The 20,300-nt window shown below is 42.1% G+C and overlaps 5 protein-coding genes across 5 annotated transcripts; 2 read left to right on the forward strand and 3 right to left on the reverse strand.

Annotated features, from left to right (window-relative positions):
• On the reverse strand, positions 1-413 carry LOC138412460 (histone H2B). Its single transcript, XM_069536371.1, has one exon. It carries the CDS (start codon positions 389-391, stop codon positions 17-19), a length of 375 nt encoding a protein of 124 aa, XP_069392472.1. The 5' UTR covers positions 392-413; the 3' UTR covers positions 1-16.
• A 4,592-nt stretch (positions 414-5,005) lies between these two features.
• LOC138412423 (histone H1-like) lies at positions 5,006-7,802 on the forward strand. The gene has a single exon (XM_069536271.1). The coding sequence runs from the start codon at positions 5,300-5,302 to the stop codon at positions 5,921-5,923; it is 624 nt and encodes a 207-aa protein (XP_069392372.1). The 5' UTR covers positions 5,006-5,299; the 3' UTR covers positions 5,924-7,802.
• A 1,288-nt stretch (positions 7,803-9,090) lies between these two features.
• Positions 9,091-9,623, reverse strand: LOC138412268 (histone H2A). The gene has a single exon (XM_069535761.1). The coding sequence runs from the start codon at positions 9,523-9,525 to the stop codon at positions 9,139-9,141; it is 387 nt and encodes a 128-aa protein (XP_069391862.1). The 5' UTR covers positions 9,526-9,623; the 3' UTR covers positions 9,091-9,138.
• Positions 9,624-9,713: 90 nt separating this feature from the next.
• Positions 9,714-10,517, forward strand: LOC138412266 (histone H3). The gene has a single exon (XM_069535759.1). It carries the CDS (start codon positions 9,873-9,875, stop codon positions 10,281-10,283), a length of 411 nt encoding a protein of 136 aa, XP_069391860.1. The 5' UTR covers positions 9,714-9,872; the 3' UTR covers positions 10,284-10,517.
• A 4,425-nt stretch (positions 10,518-14,942) lies between these two features.
• LOC138412343 (histone H2B) lies at positions 14,943-15,390 on the reverse strand. The gene has a single exon (XM_069536055.1). It carries the CDS (start codon positions 15,366-15,368, stop codon positions 14,994-14,996), a length of 375 nt encoding a protein of 124 aa, XP_069392156.1. The 5' UTR covers positions 15,369-15,390; the 3' UTR covers positions 14,943-14,993.
• Positions 15,391-20,300: the final 4,910 nt, after the last annotated feature.

The following is a 20,300-nucleotide window of genomic DNA, read 5'->3' on the forward strand; positions in this document are numbered from 1 at the left end:
ATGTGTCCAGAGTGGTTTACTTGGAGCTGGTGTACTTGGTCACGGCCTTGGTGCCCTCAGACACGGCGTGTTTAGCCAGCTCACCGGGCAGCAGCAGGCGGACGGCGGTCTGAATCTCCCTGGAGGTGATGGTGGAGCGCTTGTTGTAATGAGCCAGACGAGAGGCCTCACCGGCGATGCGCTCGAAGATGTCGCTCACGAAGGAGTTCATGATGCCCATGGCCTTGGAGGAGATCCCAGTGTCGGGGTGGACCTGCTTCAGCACCTTGTACACGTAGATGGCGTAGCTCTCCTTCCTGCTCTTTCTCCTCTTCTTTCCGCCCTTACCGGGGGCCTTCGTCACCGCTTTCTTGGAGCCCTTCTTGGGCGCGGACTTCGCTGGTTCAGGCATCGTCACGATATTACTCGATCAAATGAATGAAGTCGTCAGTGAACAGGCTGTATTTGAACACAACACATGTAAAACTTACTGTGCTGTTCCCTCTCTGTGATTGGCTGAATGTCGATCGTCAGTGTAACAGCAGTGGGCGTGTCTCCATGTCCAGAGTCCATTATTCTGCTGCTGACAGAGGTTGAACTGTAGAGATGAACTGGAACATTTGGGGGGTTAAGAAATGCATGATGTCTGAAACTATATATGTTCTTATTATTGATGTTAGTATCACATTAGTATCATTTCAAACTATCTGAACTAAAGCGACCTGATAAACACACTGCTCTAAATATTAAGGGAACACTTGATCGTCACAGTAAAACACCAAGTCAGTTAAACTTCAGGTTTATTAATCTGTTCATTTAGATTGAACTGAATATAATTATTGTCTTCATTATAACAACCAGTCTGACGGAGCTTAAATGTGATGGTTACACAAGTCTTCCTGGTCTCCCTACTGTCTCTATCGCTCTCTCTTTCCCCCCCACCTCTCCTCTCTCCCCCATTTTCCTGCAAGAGGTTAATGAGGGAGTCGTTTTTCTACATTCACCTAAGTGCTACTCATTGTGGGATCTGTTGAGTTTCTATCTAAATGTTAAAGTCTTGATCTTTTTATTCAATAGTTTGAACAAATTAGAATACATGTTATTTTAGTTTCTTTTTTGCCCTGACGTTTTTTTTTTTATAATTTAATTTTGTAACCTTGTTTAGATGCATGCTTTACAAATTAAGTTATGTTTGTGCATATTGGTGAAAAAAATCTAATCAAACCAAATTAATAGGGAAAAATATGTTGCATGCAGTTGCTGGGTTTTTATACCAATGATAACTAATGTAAGTCAGGCTCATTCATGTGTCTGTGGTAATTAACATCAATATTTCTAGTTTAGTTGTTTACATGTGTATGTTTACACATCCTGTTGTTCGTTCACATCAAGAGATTCAACTATCCTACATTGAACACTCACGTTACACTGAGATCATATTTCTGTACATCTTCAGATGTTGTTAAGATGGCGCCGCAGGTGGCAGCAGGTGAGGCTGGTGAACATCACATCCAGCACCTGGACCATCAGCATCAGTGTGCTCTTCCCACTTTTATTCCCCCTCTACACCAGAGATGTCAAACTCAAGCATATTATATGTCTATCTTATTTTGGCCCGTCGGTGCACAATGTCAGGCTAGACACACACAGAGCGAGTGCTCCTCTCCACTCACTCGCAGAGTATTGGGTGATATGATATTAGTTTTTCCAGCGTTGCAGAGATCCCAGTGCCTGCCCAATCAAGTTCAGGTTGTCTCTCAGGAAACTCTCTCTCTCTCTCTCTTTTTCCTTCTGCCTTTCTCTCTCCATCTCACTCTGGCCAGAGAGCCAGGCGGAGTGCACAGCCAGAGCCTGTGTGCTGCTCTCTGGGCCCCATCAAGTTCCCCCACACACTTTTCTCTGTGATGAAGATAAATAAAACCCACACAGGAGTCGTCTCCGTGATGCACACCTTCACCCCATCTTGAGGGTTTCCACAGCAAAGAATCTAACTCCAAACATTAATGAACTGGCAGTCTAGAACAGATGCCAAACATCTGGCTCTGGCACATGTAAATAAAAGAAGAATGTAGTCGACCTAAATATGTTTTCTTTTGCAATATATCCAACATCCTGTCTATCCTGTTTGATAAATGTTGACAGAAGAGATCCTTGTCCTGCTTTGTTGTTTATGTGTCTGTTTGTTGAGAGCAATGGTTTGCTTACACAGTTAGTTATTACACATTCATTGTTTACACACTGTTGATTATTCCAATCTCCACATTAAACACACTCTCCCTTTGTTTCCATCAATGATCAGACACTGATTGATTGTTGTTCTCTGGAAGAACTAGTGATGAGTGTTGAGCAGAGGATGTGAGCTCTCATTGACTCAGTGTGTGGCTCTTAAAAGAGCCGTTGTGTTGTTGAGCTGTTGAAAGTGAGTTTATCCACCGAAGCCGTACAGAGTGCGGCCCTGTCTCTTCAGAGCATACACCACGTCCATGGCGGTCACGGTCTTCCTCTTGGCGTGCTCGGTGTAGGTGACAGCATCGCGGATGACATTCTCCAGGAAAACCTTCAACACGCCGCGGGTCTCCTCGTAGATCAGACCGGAGATACGCTTCACTCCGCCACGGCGAGCCAGGCGGCGGATGGCGGGCTTGGTGATTCCCTGGATGTTATCACGGAGAACTTTGCGGTGACGCTTTGCGCCTCCTTTACCGAGACCTTTTCCTCCCTTTCCTCGTCCAGACATTTCTCTTCAGTCAGATGAGATCTAGTCAATAGTGTGATCCGCGGGAATCACAGCTATTCATAGCTAGCATGAGGACGTGCTAGAAGACAGAGGTGGACGTATTCCCCCTCTGTGGATCCGCTGATAATAAACTCTATGGTGCACTAGCGCCCCCACAGGAGCAGAGGTTGGATGTAGGACTGTAGATATTAAGGTCTGACACTTGACCAATTTTGTGGAACAGTAGAACTTTAGCACGTTCCCGTCAAGTAGGAATAGAGTCTGTAACAAGCTTGGTTAAAGATCAGAGTTACATTAGGACTGATTAGAGAAGTATAACACAAAGCACATAGAGCACCGAGGGAAATGGTTCAGAAAGCTGCTGTGCATGTCTCCCCATGTCTGATGAACCATCAGTGGTTCTCACACTACAGTTATGGTCGGTAGATTAGGCTCCAAAGCAGAGGGAAGAGTTTTAATGATTAGAAAAGTAGATGTTATGGTGACCTCGATATCATCTAAACAACCAATATAAATATGTGTAAAACATTGATACTTCAAATATGTTTTTTTCTACACATCTAAAACAGCCTGGGTCCTGGGCGTACACTATGCATCCAGGTCATTGAACATAAATCATGAATCAAATGTGAAGCCAAAAAATGAAGTTTTTTTTTTTTTTTTTTATAAATTAGAGATGTTAAACATTTAATACTGTCAAAATGACCCCAAGGACAATAGGAGGGTTAAAATGAGAACAAATATATAAAAATCTCATGATGAATAAGATCGATTGACAATGTAACTGTTTGTCTTTGTCTATGTCCCTGAAACAATGTGTTCAATTTAGTAGTTGAAAATCATACTCTGAACATGTGTAGCCTTTGTGAAATGTGGTTTTGATTGTATCTCCAAGTGTGTGAACACATCGATGCAGGGCCATTGCCAAGGTTGGAAATAATATACAACAAAAATGATACATAAGTCTATTCCTGTGTCTTCCAGTTAGTCATAGGTTTGAGATGTTGCTCACTATGATGTAAACACCTTGGTCGAAACTTGACTTTAACCCAGACTGCACACTACACGTGATTTAAATGTTAACATCTGCAGCTCCTGCTAATGGAAGAGTAAAGTACAAGAGTCACATTTATAAGATAATAGTGTCATGAAACAAATACAGTGGAAGGAGTAATGACAAGTTAGAAATACACTTAATTAATAGAAAAGTAGAAGTACTGTAATCATATACAATAGCTCTGAAGGTACTTTTCATTATGATTTTAAAATCAGGTTTTAAAAGTGCAGTGCTGTGTGTGTCTGTTCACATGTGTGATTATAGACATGTTTCAAAAGAGTCACACAGATTTTAATAAAAACATTGACAAAGTCCTGCATTGTATTAAAGTGCTCCAGTAAACATGACAGTGATCCAGCATGCACAACATCAGGACCATGAATCTGGTGCAGCTAAATGTCTAAACAAGACCTCAACTAATTCCTGATAGTGTTGATGACTATCAATTCACAAAAAAAATAAAAAAGAATGGTGAGAGCATCCAACATGATTGTCCCTGAGGGTGTATATTCTGGATACACTTGAGTGTCTGTTGAGACTGAGGTCTTCATTTGTAATATGAATATGTTACTGGCTATACAATTATGACACTACTTGAAACACACAAAGGGAATAATTTAATGCATGAGACAAATTGTTTTTGATAAACCTTTGTCATTGTTGAATGATTATTTTGCATAAATAATGATGAACATACTATACAAACACTTGCAGCATAGTATTTAAATGGACAGCAGAAAAAAAAAATGCAAATTCCAGTATATCATACACATTTTCTAATAAATGATGGAACCTGTTGAGTTTTTGTATTAAATGAAAGATAAATGTGGCTCAATATTAATGAGATCATTGTTTGAAATTAATATTTAGTCAAATTGACAGATCCAACCCATGGACATGAAATGTAGCTCTAATGATAGAATGACTCTCCAGCATCCTCAGCATGAAACGTTCACGGCTCTGATAGAAAGTCTGGCTCCACTTCACCATGAGCCTCGGCCATCAGCGGTGTGTTTGCTGCCTGCACAATAACCTGACTTTCTTCCAAAGGATCATCAGCAGGTGCTTGTTTTGACTCGGTCTCTCTGAACAAACATGTGGAGCAGCTGGGAGACGGATGTTGGTGGAGCTGTGGTGCTTTTCAAGTCATTTTAGGAGAGAAACGAGTGGGAAAAGCCGCCGAGCAGCGCTGCTCACCGCGGTGAACGGGTGAGGTTTGGAGGCTCCACCGACAAAATGCAGAGAGCATCAGAGCTCTTCATGACTTCAATATGAAGACACACAAGTCCGCTACCTGCTTCCTCACTGTCAGCCTCCAGCACCGCTCACCCACTGATGTTTCACTCGTTTATCAGTGAAGAGAAAACACAAGTGTCTCGGCGTTCATACTGCACACACGAGCCACGGCTGGATTGAGTCTCCACGGTTCTCATGGTGTGTTCAAGTACCGCTTCCCGATCGGGACTCTTCATCAGTCCGGTCAGTCACTCCGATAGTTCCTCGTTGATTTAAACTCAGAGACAAAGATGGCAGAAGTCGCTCCAGCTCCAGCCCCCGCCCCGGCCAAAGCGGCCAAGAAGAAGGTTGTGAAACCGAAGAAGGTCGGCCCCAGCGTCAGGGAGATCATCATCGAAGCCGTGTCCGCGTCCAAGGAGCGGAGCGGCGTGTCAGCGGCCGCCCTCAAGAAGGCTCTGGCTGCCGGAGGCTACGATGTGGAGAAGAACAAGTCCCGCGTCAACACCGCCATCAAGGGCCTGGTCATCAAGGGGACTCTGGTCCAGACCAAGGGAACCGGGGCCTCCGGCTCATTCAAGATCAACAAGAAGGTGGAGCCCAAGGTGAAGAAGCCGGTTAAGACGGCTGCTCTCAAAGTGAAGAAGCCCGCCGCCAAGAAACCCCTAGCGGCTAAAAAGGCCAAAGCAGCGGCAGCCAAGAAGCCAGCAGCCGCTAAAAAGTCCCCGAAGAAGGTGACGAAACCCGCAGCGGCCAAGAAAGCAGCCAAGAGCCCCAAGAAGGTGGCGAAGAGTCCTAAGAAGGTGGCAGTCAAGAGCCCCAAGAAGGTGGCGAAAAAGGCTCCTGCAGCCAAGAAAGCCCCCGCGAAGAAGGCTGCCAAACCCAAAGTGAAGAAGACAGCAGCCAAGAAGAAGTGAGCTGTCCTCACTGTGAAACATGTTCATCCTGCTAAAAGGCTCTTTTAAGAGCCACACACGTCGATCCACAAAGAGCTGCTTCCTCATCAAACATCACCACTGTCACTCACTGGCAACACAGATGTAGAGACTGACTTCTTAACTAAAGAGAGTCGAGTTAGATAGAAACATGTTCAATATTTATTTGTTACAATGTCAAATACATCTAATACAAACACATTTAAAAGATCTTTAGACACTGAAGGAGAAGCATGCTACTACAATTTAGATTTTCTTCTTAACAAGTATTCATTAGTCATATTTGGTTGTGTAGAAACATATTAATTGTCTTACTGTGTATTTATCTTAGTAAACGCATAAGAATGAGTCAGTTATTGACTTTGAGCTGCTTAGAATTGACGATATCCACATGAGAATATGTAGTAACATCAGGTATCCAAGAGATGGCGCTGCACTACAATATGTGAACCAGAACACCGTCCACTACCATGATGAAGTCTCCTACATGTCCTGTCAGAAGCTTTGTTTTCCAGTAGGTCAGCTGCTCCTGTTTTATTCTCATCTCATGATTCAAACACTAAGTTAATTTGTTTCATGTAAATATCAACAGATCTTGTGTGGAAGTAAATCTAAGTAACTCCCACCTGAAGATTGTTTTTCAAATCTTGACTATGACTCTGCTTGGGTGTGTCCACATATAGTCATTTACACCCAGTGCTCACATGTAATTGCTCAATAGCAATTTAGTTTTTCAGATTTAAAAGAGTTTCTTTCAAATCATAATCTCTTTACCTTTGTATCTAAACCTCTCGAACCCTATCCTGACTTGTTCTCTCCACCTTGACAACAGCCCTGTGTAGGTGTGTTCACACACTTGGAGCTCACGTTAAAACCATAGACTGTATATAAAGATGGACGTAGTGTCTGTGACGTCACCCGTTGGTTTCTGAAGAGTGAAAATGAGGCTCGCAGTGGGCGTTTCACCCAGCGCCATCTTGCCGGGGCCTGACTCCTCCTAGTTCCTGGTTAACCCATAAATGGGCAAAGAGGAGGCGCGCGAGTGGACGATGGGTGGGCCGAGTGAAGACTCACAACTGAGCCACTCCCACAGAGCTTATCGTTACCTGGTTAGCTCAGGCTAAGGAGCTAGGCTAAATGCTACCCGCGACTGCTAACCGGCTGGCGCTGCGGTGTTGTTGCTGGGATGGTCGAAGTCGTAACATCGAACCGAGCAGAGGTAAGTTACCCTGAAACTTTACAACAAGAAAACCTATTGATGTATCTATTATCATTATCACACTACATATACTTACAAGCCTCAAGTGGTTTTTGATGTTATTGTGGTAACTTACCGTTTATTTAACACGTCTAATGAACAGTTTGAAGCAAGTTAACTACTTTTATTAAAGGCTTGTGTTTTGTCATTTAATTGTAATTTTAATGAGTTCATATTAATAAGCTGCATGTGTAAGTTGCATGTGATACAGACTTGTATAACCGCCATTACTATTACAACCTCTTTTTTTTAGCCTGTTATAGAATTCACAGTGAATTAGACTCAGTGCAGATGTGATTATAATCTCCGCACACCACTGTTGTAAACAGTTCTGGTCAACATGATAATAATATTGAGTCAATTTCTATATGATTTGATAAACTTTAGATACAAAGTGTTGTCTTTTCCTTTTTGCCATAAGAGACAGAACACGGTCAGCACAGCTGTGTTCCTCAGGTTCGTCCGTCCCTAATAAAATGACAGGAAACATAAAGGTATGGCATTATTGCAGAGATAAGTGTAACTTTCAAGCAAAGTCTATGTCCTTATATTCTGTGGATATTCAACAATGTATTTGAATATGGTTTGGGATTAAACAGTGTACTACAAAGACAATGAATGTGCAGTATGGAGTTCTTTCACATTAAAAGTATTGGATATATAATGTAATGCATCATGTGCAATAATTTGCTTTAATTGTTAGCAAGTTATGAAAACAGGTCTATCTATACCTGGTAGGTAAAGTGTTCATTCATAAATAAAGTCCAGCTCAACAAGTTTCACACTGCAGCAGCTGCACTAACGTTATTGAACCAATAATATAATAAAACATTATTACTGAAGTTACTCACAGTAACGTAGTCAAGCCAAATAGGTTGGCGAGCTGAACGACTTTACATAACGTTAAATATCTATCTTGGTGGAGCTCATTCACTAAACACACAGTCAGTAGGTGTGTTCACACAGTTGGAGCTAACGTTAAAACCACGTCTGACGAAGGCTACTAACTTTCAGAATATAATTTTAAACTACTAAATTAGACACATTGTTTCAGGACCATGGACAGAGCAGTAAGTTGTGTTTAGGTGCTGTACTTCAACAGTTTGTTTCTCTGAATGGATGTTGTGGAGCAGAGCGCAGCCGCTTTACACTTCAAGTCTCTGTGGAAACAGGCTACACATTTAAATACACACGTAGGGGAGAACAGAGTAAGATGAATCAGTCAGTCATGCAAAGTGAATTCATCATGTTCATAACCTCAAAATAACTGTTGATCTGAGTTACTGTGTGAACCAGTTTTGTGAAAATGGTGGATGTGGGATAAATTGAGCAAGTGTGTCATTGCTCACTGAATTCTAACACATATACAAACTGTAAAAGTGTATGTATGTGTTAAAATGTGTATTTAATGGATACCTTGTTGGCTAATGTCATGTTCGAGTCACACAAACATGTTGTAACTACACAAAAGTACATGTATACATACATTATTTCTGTATCTAACACAAAAAAGGTCAGAATTTAACCCTTACTAAAATGTTTGAGTAACATGTTGAAGACTGTAAACAAACATATGGTTTTACTTAAAACGTTTTTGCCTTTGTTAAATTGATGGAATACATTTTGTATCAGTCATTAATGTGGCACCATTTACCCATAGAGGACTCAATTTACCCATCACTTGAAATAATTGGTCAAATTACTTTTTTTTTTTTTTTTTTTTTTAAATAATGGATCACTGTCCTGAAACAATAATAATCACCAGTCTTTATTTGCTATGGGTACCCAACAACCTGAGGTATAACATCTGTACCGTGTTTGTTGAGTAATTGTGTATTGTACAAGTTGGTGGGGAACATGAGGAGACTTGCTCTTTATCAGAGGTGAGTGTGTGGCTCTTAAAAGAGCCTTTGTGTTGGAAGTTTCCAGCAGCTTCGCTTTACTTGGACTTGGCGGCCTTCTCGGTCTTCTTGGGCAACAGCACAGCCTGGATGTTGGGCAGCACGCCGCCCTGAGCGATGGTCACTCCGCCCAGGAGTTTGTTGAGCTCCTCGTCGTTGCGGACGGCCAGCTGCAGGTGGCGGGGGATGATACGGGTCTTCTTGTTGTCGCGGGCGGCGTTTCCAGCCAGCTCCAGGATCTCAGCGGTCAGGTACTCCAGCACAGCCGCCAGGTAGACGGGGGCGCCGGCACCGACGCGCTGAGCATAGTTGCCTTTACGCAGCAGCCTGTGGACACGACCGACGGGGAACTGGAGCCCAGCGCGGGACGAGCGGGTCTTTGCCTTCGCTCTGGCCTTTCCGCCTGTTTTGCCTCTTCCGGACATTTTCAATTCGTTTCCTGAAACACGTCAAGAGAAACTGCGGTAACCAGCTCGAACCCTCGCTTATATCTCAGCGGATCGCGCGGGACGGATCATGCCAGACCAACCAGAGAAGAAGACTCCAGCGGAGCAGGGGGGGTCGTTCTCCACTTTTTTCTCCAATAAGCAGCGGGGACTCGGGCGGTGGGTCGCTCCTTTCGGCGGCGCTGAGCTTCAGGAGGAGCCTCTCACCAATCAGGACCCGGGGATCTGAAACCGCGTCACCATTTCACGACTGGCTCCGTCGTTTAAAAGCAGAGTGTCGCTGCTCTACTTCACTTTTTCTCCCGATCAGAGAAAGAAAACATAAAATGGCAAGAACCAAGCAGACCGCTCGTAAATCCACCGGAGGCAAAGCCCCCAGGAAGCAGCTGGCCACCAAGGCTGCGCGCAAAAGCGCCCCGGCCACCGGCGGCGTGAAGAAGCCTCACCGTTACAGGCCCGGTACCGTGGCTCTGAGAGAGATCCGTCGCTACCAGAAATCTACGGAGCTGCTGATCCGCAAGCTGCCCTTCCAGCGCCTGGTCCGAGAAATCGCTCAGGATTTCAAGACCGACCTGCGCTTCCAGAGCTCCGCTGTCATGGCTCTGCAGGAGGCCAGCGAGGCTTACCTGGTCGGCCTGTTCGAGGACACCAACCTGTGCGCCATCCACGCCAAGAGGGTGACCATCATGCCCAAGGACATCCAGCTGGCCCGCCGCATCCGCGGAGAGAGAGCTTAAACTGCTACTGCTGCTCCACTCACGATAACAACGGCTCTTTTAAGAGCCACTTCACTGCACTCAAGACAAAACTCCTCCGCTGCTCTCACTAGTTACTGACTGATCATAGCTCTAGAAGCTTTCATCACCAAATAATCAACCTATATAAGGGATGTTGCTCATGACAGTCAAAGCTTTTAATTCATTCAATTAAAAGACAAATAATGTGAATAAACAATTTCACTTTCAATCACACTCTAGATCTGTCAGACCATTTTTTTTTTAAATTAACAATTACAGACCACACTGATTCTGGACATATATTCTATTTTTGTATGTGTTGATCAGATGACACTGTCAACATCTGTCAACAATCAGCTCCTCTGACATTTCATTCACGGCCATGTGTCAGTACAACAGAGGAACGTTATCAAAAGCTCACTCACACTGTTGATTCAATGATTACATGATTACTGTAATGAAGGGTGGGGGGGTCTCGAAACAGCAAAAGAGTAAAACAGCATAAGAGTGATTATATATATTGTTTACGTAAGGAACAGATTTCAGAAGGTGAATTGACACAGATAAGAGATCAGCACCTGAAAGCATGAGCTATGGAACAAAATAATCCAATAAATATATAGACTGAAATAAATGTTTCTGAACTAACTGAGTTAAAAAGAGGGGTTGGGGGTCTTAATAATGAGATTATTAATGTAAGTGAGCTGCCATTTCAGTGACTGAGGTTACGACAGCAAGACAAACTGTGCAAGACGCCCTTGATCTGATCTTCCAAGATGAGGAAGCAGATAGTGATTTGAAGGAGGATGTGTCAGAGCAGGAGGACAACATGAATGAAAACTATGATTACAGCCGTTCTGATGACGACATTTATATCTTCTGACATATGACATTAAAAATGAAACAATATTTCCTACTAGTCCTCTTCTGTCCGGGGGGGTCTCAAAACAGTAAATAAGTAAACAGCGTAGCAGTGATTCCCTGCTGGAGCACGGTGCACACAGCTCGTGTTTCGTACCAAACTTACCTAGAGAGTAGTTCACTTCCTCCTCTGGCAGGTCTGTTCAGCAAAGTTTTAAAACATCTTTGTTTGAACAGTGTGTGTCAGTGACAATGTGAGTTATCATCACTTATACCTGATGTTGTGTTTCATTATGACACTGGTTGTCAATATTCTACTTTGTTTAGAAGCTCATGTGATAATTAGCATGCTATTAGCTTCACCCAGGAGGTCCTGAGCTGAGTGAATGTGCAGGTGTGTACCCCAGCTCATATGCTACACCTTGTCATTTATGTTAGTGCCTGTTTGTTTAGTCAAGTGTTAACTTTCGATATAGCCTGTCATAATGCTTCATCATTTGCATGCACTGCTCCATTGTGGTCAAATTGTGCAATTGTATCAGTTTGTTAAGAAATTATCAATAATGTTTAGTTGCTCATTTAATCATCAATCATCTGATTAAGCTTATTGTTAACAAATGATCAATGATCAACTGAACCAATAAATCCATGGTCATTGACAGAGTCATCACACAAAGCCTCACTCATTTTCTTGCTTGATACAAACTTCCAGCAGTGTTCAGATCACTGGACTTTACTTGTGTATCACATGAATGTAGGAAAATGTGTCACCTTCAAGTTTATATCTCTTATCTGTTTTGTTTTAATCACACACAAAACAAGAAAATAAAGTATAAGTATCAAGCAGAAATAAGAAAACACTTGGTGACAGTAAAAGTTAACTGGAGCCGTTGTGTCTCTCCAAAGTCTGCAGACAACAGTAATCATCAAGTCCTAATAATAAATGAGTTCAATGTTCATGTTTATCTCAATAACAGTCTTCATCATTTAATTCATTAATAGATTCAATTTCACTGTAAATGTAATTAAACCAACTCACTGTTTCAATCACACTCTTGCTCTTGTTCTGACATATGACTTAGACATTAAACATCTAATAATATTTCCCCCAAAACCTTTTCTGTCTGAGCATTTTTAATTTAAAATTATTAGCAACTCTGATCCTGGACAGAGATTTACATAAAGGGCTATTTTAGTCAGCAAACAACATGACATACTTGAAACATGACATACTTGAGTAAAAAATGTATTATAAATGTTTCCTGGAACTTTTAAGAAGAAGAAGAAGAAGATTTACTTTTATAGTCACGTTAACACTTTACATGCATACATGAAATTGTTCTCCGCATTTAACCCATCCAGTTGGCTCCTGTCGAAACACACACATTGACAGAAACACACACATTGACAGATGCCATGTACAGACATATACTGGAGCGGTGGGCTGCTGTTGCCAGCGCCCGGGGTGCAGTGCCTTGCTCAAGGGCACCTCGAGGGGGGGGGGTAAATGTCTAGTTATTCACATATCCTCTTTTATTAGTTCTCTCTGTAATCATTCTGTAGCAGTATAATGCTTGTTGCATTCGACACAGACTGGTTGTGATTGTTCTGGGAGCTGGTTGTTGCTTGTGTCCAGGGGCAGATGTGGCCGCTCTTGAATGTGTTGATCTGAGGCTCTGGGGGAGTTGCATGTATCTTGCATTGTTCAGGAACAGGTGACCAGTCAACATTGTGTACCTGCAAACATTAACGTTTGGAACACCATGGCTTTCTTTAAAAACTCATACCAATCACTGTTACTGAAATAAAATGGTGTGTGTGTGTGTGTGTCCAGCTTTATCCAGGATAAAGAACTCTGGAGAACTTGGCTGGCTGTATTAGTTTGTATAAGTTGAACTTGCACACACAAACCCAGATGTTAAGAACTACGGAAAGAAACAGAAAGAAAAGTGACAGACAAGGCAGGAAGCTGTGTTAATGGCAAAGTTACTTGCTCTCAGAGATTCCCTTTCAAATATTTTTCCTGCCAACTAACTGGACGAGATCTTGAAGTGGTGGTTTATCATTTGCCAGAGTGGCTGGTAGTGTGGACAAACTGACCTGCTGCAACACAAATGTTAACCAGCATCTGGTTGGTATTGAAATTACAGACAGATTCTCAATAGTCGAAGCTCGTCATCAACACTTCCTCTCCTCTGGTCTTTCATCTGATATGACTTCAGAACCTACAGTTGATTCTCGTATTGTTACTGTTTAAATGAAACCTTAATATCTACCGTCCTACATCCAAAGTCCTGTGGGGGCGCTAGTGCACCAAAGAGTTTATTATCAGCGAAGATGGAGGCGGAACTAGTTCTCCTCTGTCTTCTAGCACGTCCTCATGCTAGCTATAAATAGCTGTGATTCCCGCCGATCACACTATTGACTAGCTCTCATCTGACTGAAGAGAAATGTCTGGACGAGGAAAGGGAGGAAAAGGTCTCGGTAAAGGAGGCGCAAAGCGTCACCGCAAAGTTCTCCGTGATAACATCCAGGGAATCACCAAGCCCGCCATCCGCCGCCTGGCTCGCCGTGGCGGAGTGAAGCGTATCTCCGGTCTGATCTACGAGGAGACCCGCGGCGTGTTGAAGGTTTTCCTGGAGAATGTCATCCGCGATGCTGTCACCTACACCGAGCACGCCAAGAGGAAGACCGTGACCGCCATGGACGTGGTGTATGCTCTGAAGAGACAGGGCCGCACTCTGTACGGCTTCGGTGGATAAACTCACTTTCAACAGCTCAACAACACAACGGCTCTTTTAAGAGCCACACACTGAGTCAATGAGAGTTCACATCCTCTGCTCAACACTCATCACTAGTTCTTCCAGAGAAAACAATCAATCAGGGTCTGATCATTGATGAAAACATGAACTTAATAATAATCAACCATATATAAACCAGGTTAGCATAAGAATGAAACTAATTTGCCTGTTTCTCTCTGTAGTGAGTCTTCACCCAACATGTATAAAAACACAACATTCATATCCACATTTACACCTTAACTCTAATATGGATTTTTAACCTTCACTATTTCAGACTGGTAAAGTATCATGTTCATATGTGACTGTCCAGAAAGAGGATGCAGACTGGACCACAGTCATACGATGGGTGGTGGAGTGGAACTTGATTCATTTCTTAAAACCCACAGATCCTGCTGTACTACATTAAAGAAAATATGTTTCGTTTTTCTGAATCGAAAACGTTTTTTATTTTACACCTGTATTCCTCCTTGACTTTTCATGGCTCCTTCCCAGCATTAACTTTTCTATAAGAACACTCTGCACTCAGAGGGCTGTGTTGTTCCTCCCTAACAGTCTTAGCATGTCTTTCTAACCCAGACACTGTTTGAAGTAACAATACTGGAGATATCAATGTCCTGACTTTCAATGTGTGAAATATCAAATGTTTTTCCTTCACTCATTTTAAGTTTTAAATGATTGAACCATCTAAATAAGCTTGTTGTTAACAAATGATCTGATCAACAGAACCAATAAATCCATTATCATTAGCAGACTCATCACAAAACATGTTTTCTTGACACAAAGTTCCAGTAGTGTAAAAATATATCAATTTCAAGTTCATGTCTCTAATCATATATTTGTTGTCATGTCCATTAACACTGAGTTAATCACTGAATTCACTCCTTGTGATGTGATTTGTGGAAAAATACTGCAACAAGAAAACATTCCTGTAAAGTGGCTATTTGAGTGTTGGTGCACATGTTGTTCGAGTCAGGACAGTTTGTCTCCATAGAGAAAGTGTGTGGCTCTTAAAAGAGCCGTTGGTTTGATGTCATGTCTCCAGAGTGGTTTACTTGGAGCTGGTGTACTTGGTCACGGCCTTGGTGCCCTCAGACACGGCGTGTTTAGCCAGCTCACCGGGCAGCAGCAGGCGGACGGCGGTCTGAATCTCCCTGGAGGTGATGGTGGAGCGCTTGTTGTAATGAGCCAGACGAGAGGCCTCACCGGCGATGCGCTCGAAGATGTCGCTCACGAAGGAGTTCATGATGCCCATGGCCTTGGAGGAGATCCCAGTGTCGGGGTGGACCTGCTTCAGCACCTTGTACACGTAGATGGCGTAGCTCTCCTTCCTGCTCTTTCTCCTCTTCTTTCCGCCCTTACCGGGGGCCTTCGTCACCGCTTTCTTGGAGCCCTTCTTGGGCGCGGACTTCGCTGGTTCAGGCATCGTCACGATATTACTCGATCAAATGAATGAAGTCGTCAGTGAACAGGCTGTATTTGAACACAACACATGTAAAGTTGCTGTGCTGTTCCCTCTCTGTGATTGGCTGAATGTTGATCGTCAGTGTAACAGCAGTGGGCGTGTCTCCATGTCCAGAGTCCATTATTCTGCTGCTGACAGAGGTTGAACTGTAGAGATGAGCTGGAACATTTGGGGGGTTAAGAAATGCATGATGTCTGAAACTATATATGTTCTTATTATTGATGTTAGTATCACATTAGTATCATTTCAAACTATCTGAACTAAAGCGACCTGATAAACACACTGCTCTAAATATTAAGGGAACACTTGATCGTCACAGTAAAACACCAAGTCAGTTAAACTTCAGGTTTATTAATCTGTTCATTTAGCTTGAACTGAATATAATTATTGTCTTCATTATAACAACCAGTCTGACGGAGCTTAAATGTGATGGTTACACAAGTATTCCTGGTCTCCCTACTGTCTCTATCACTCTCTCTTTCCCCCCCACCTCTCCTCTCTCCCCCATTTTCCTGCAAGAGGTTAATGAGGGAGTGTTTTCTCTACATTCACCTAAGTGCTACTCATTGTGGGATCTGCTGAATTTCTATCTAATTGTTAAAGTCTTGATCTTTTTATTCAATAGTTTGAACAAAATTGAATACATGTTATTTTAGATTCTTTTTTGCCCTGACGTTTTTTTAATAATTTAATTGTGTAACCTTGTTTAGATACATGCTATACAAATTAAGTTATTATGTTTGTGCATATTGGTGAAAAAAAATCTAATCAAACCAAATTAAAAGGGAAACATATGTTGCATGCAGTTGCCGGGTTTATATACCAATGATTAATAATGTAAGTCAGGCTCATTCATGTGTTTGTGGTAATTGACATCAATATTTCTAGTTTAGTTGTTTACATGTGTATGTTTACACATGTTGTTCGTTCACATCAAGAGATTCAACTATCCTACATTGAACACTCACGTTACACTGAGATCATATTTCTGTACATTTTCAGATGTTGTTAAGATGGCGTCGCAGGTGGCAGCAGGTGAGGCTGGTGAACATCACATCCAGCACCTGGACCATCAGCATCAGTGTGCTCTTCCCACTTTTCTTCCCCCTCTACACCAGAGATGTCAAACTCAAGCATATTATATGTCTATCTTATCTTGGCCCGTCGGTGCACAATGTCAGGCTAGACGCACACAGAGCGAGTGCTCCTCTCCACTCACTCGCAGAGTATTGGGTGATATTATATTATTTTTCCAGCGTTGCAGAGATCCCAGTGCCTGCCCAATCAAGTTCAGTGTGTCTCTCAGGAAACTCTCTCTCTCTCTCTTTTTCCTTCTGTCTTTCTCTCTCCATCTCACTCTGGCCAGAGAGCCAGGCGGAGTGCACAGCCGGAGTCTGTGTGCTGCTGTCTGTACACTGTCAAGTTCCCCCACACGCTTTTCTCTGTGATGAAGATAAATAAAACCCAGACAGGAGTCGTCTCCGTGATGCACACCTTCACTCCATCTTGAGGGTTTCCACAGCAAAGAATCTAACTCCAAACATTAATGAACTGGCAGCCTAGAACAGATGCCAAACATCTGGCTCTGGCACATGTAAATAAAAGAAGAATGTAGTCGACCTAAATATGTTTTATTTTGCAATATATCCAACATCCTGTCTATCCTTTTTGATAAATGTTGACAGAAGAGATCCTTGTCCTGCTTTGTTGTTTATGTGTCTGTTTGTTGAGAGCAATGGAAAGCTTACACAGTTAGTTATTACACATTCATTGTTTACACACTGTTGATTATTCCAATCTCCACATTAAACACACTCTGCCTTTGTTTCCATCAGTGATCAGACCCTGATTGATTGTTGTTCTCTGGAAGAACTAGTGATGAGTGTTGAGCAGAGGATGTGAGCTCTCATTGACTCAGTGTGTGGCTCTTAAAAGAGCCGTTGTGTTGTTGAGCTGTTGAAAGTGAGTTTATCCACCGAAGCCGTACAGAGTGCGGCCCTGTCTCTTCAGAGCATACACCACGTCCATGGCGGTCACGGTCTTCCTCTTGGCGTGCTCGGTGTAGGTGACAGCATCGCGGATGACATTCTCCAGGAAAACCTTCAACACGCCGCGGGTCTCCTCGTAGATCAGACCGGAGATACGCTTCACTCCGCCACGGCGAGCCAGGCGGCGGATGGCGGGCTTGGTGATTCCCTGGATGTTATCACGGAGAACTTTGCGGTGACGCTTTGCGCCTCCTTTACCGAGACCTTTTCCTCCCTTTCCTCGTCCAGACATTTCTCTTCAGTCAGATGAGATCTAGTCAATAGTGTGATCCGCGGGAACCCCAGCTATTCATAGGCTGCTTGAGGACGTGCTAGAAGACAGAGGCGGCCGTATTCCTCCTCTGTGGATCCGCTGATAATAAACTCTTTGGTGCGCTAGCGCCCCCACAGGACTTTGGATGTAGGAAACTAATAAAAGAGGATATGTGAATAACTAGAAATCATAATGTATGAAGTGCAATGCTCCCATGTAATGCACAAAGTTTACTCACTCATCTCATCCTTTGAGTCATTTTAATCACAGCAATTTAAAACCTCCAGGAGACTTGAATAATACAATTTTTACTCAAGTGTATGTTTCAAGTATGTCATGTTTGTTGCTGACTACTAAAATAGCCCTTTATGTAAATCTCTGTCCAGGATCAGAGTTGCTAATAATTGTAAATTAAAAATGGTCAGACAGAAAAAGATTTGTGGGAAATATTATTAGATGTTTAATGTCTATGTCATATGTCAGAACAAGAGCAAGAGTGTGATTGAAACAGTGAGTTGGTTTAATTACATTTACAGTGAAATTGAATCTATTAATGAATTTAATGATGAAGACTGTTATTGAGATCAACATGAACATTGAACTCATTTATTATTAGGACTTTATCTGTCCTAAGAACCAGCACAGATACAAATTCAGAGTATGGGCCAGAAGATCGTAACTGATGTCTACATCACTATTACTTTTCTATTCATTAAATGCATTACTAACTTCTTTATTCACAATCAGCAGCACGGTGTGAAGCTGATTAATCTGCAGAACGTTTTTGTTCAAGTCAACATGAATCAGAATAACAGAGGAAGGTTTCCAGCATCTTGTTGAATCAATGTCACAAAGAACTGTGACTTTTTTGATGGTAAAGGGAGGCACTACCCAGTAGAGACTGGATTCTTCACTTGTTACCCTGTGTTTATTATTGATGATTACTGTTGTCTGCAGACTTTGGAGAGACACAACTGCTCCAGTTAACTTTTACTGTCACCAAGTGTTTTCTTATTTCTGCTTGATACTTATACTTTATTTTCTTGTTTTGTGTGTGATTAAAACAAAACAGATAAGAGATATAAACTTGAAGGTGACACATTTTCCTACATTGATGTGATACACAAGTAAAGTCCAGTGATCTGAACACTGCTGGAAGTTTGTATCAAGCAAGAAAATGTGTGAGGCTTTGTGTGATGACTCTGCCAATGACCATGGATTTATTGGTTCAGTTGATCATTGATCATTTGTTAACAATACGCTTATTCAGATGATTGATGATTAAATGAGCAACTAAACATTATTGATAATTTCTTAACAAACTGATACAATTGCACAATTTGTCCACAATGGAGCAGTGCATGCAAATGATACAGCATTATGACAGGCTATATCGAAAGTTAACACTTGACTAAACAAACAGGCACTAACATAAGTGACAAGGTGTAGCATATGAGCTGGGGTACACACCTGCACATTCACTCAGCTCAGGACCTCCTGGGCGAAGCTAATAGCATGCTAATTATCACATGAGCTTCTAAACAAAGTAGAATATTGACAACCAGCGTCATAATGAAACACAACATCAGGTATAAATGATGATAACTCACAATGTCACTGACGCACACTGTTCAAACAAGGATGTTTTACAACTTTTCCGAACAGACCTGCCAGAGGAGGAAGTGAACTACTCTCTAGGTAAGTGTGCTACTAAACACGAGCTGTGTGCACCGTGCTCCAGCAGGGAATCACTGCTACGCTGTTTACTTATTTACTGTTTCGAGAGACCCCCCCGGACAGAAGAGGACTGGTAAGAAATATTGTTTCATTTTTAATGTCATATGTCAGAAGATATAAATGTCTTCATCAGAACGGCTGTAATAGTAGTTTTCATTCATGTTGTCTTCCTGCTCTGACACATCCTCCTTCAAATCATTATCTGCTTCCTCATCTTGGAAGATCAGATCAAGGGCGTCTTGCACAGTTTGTCTTGCTGTCGTAACCTCAGTCACTGAAATGGCAGCTCACTTACATTAATAATCTCATTATTAAGACCCCCAACCCCTCTTTTTAACTCAGTTAGTTCAGAAACATGTATTTCAGTCTATATATTTATTGGATTATTTTGTTCCATAGCTCATGCTTTCAGGTGCAGATCTCTTATCTGTGTCAATTCACCTTCTGAAATCTGTTCCTTACGTAAACAATATATAATCACTCTTATGCTGTTTTACTCTTTTGCTGTTTCGAGACCCCCCCACCCTTCATTACAGTAATCATGTAATCATTGAATCAACAGTGTGAGTGAACTTTTGATAACGTTCCTCTGTTGTACTGACACATGGCCGTGAATGAAAAGTCAGAGGAAATGATTCTTGACATATGTTGACAGTGTTATCTGATCAACACATACAAAAATAGAATATATGTCCAGAATCAGTGTGGTCTGTAATTGTTAATTTAAAAAAAAATGGTCTGACAGATCTAGAGTGTGATTGAAAGTGAAATTGTTTATTCACATTATTAGTCTTTTAATTGAATGAATTAAAAGCTTTGACTGTCATGAGCAGCATCCCTTATATAGGTTGATTA

Source organism: Paralichthys olivaceus, chromosome 12, assembly GCF_024713975.1.
Source record: "Paralichthys olivaceus isolate ysfri-2021 chromosome 12, ASM2471397v2, whole genome shotgun sequence".
NCBI classification, from domain to species: domain Eukaryota; kingdom Metazoa; phylum Chordata; class Actinopteri; order Pleuronectiformes; family Paralichthyidae; genus Paralichthys; species Paralichthys olivaceus.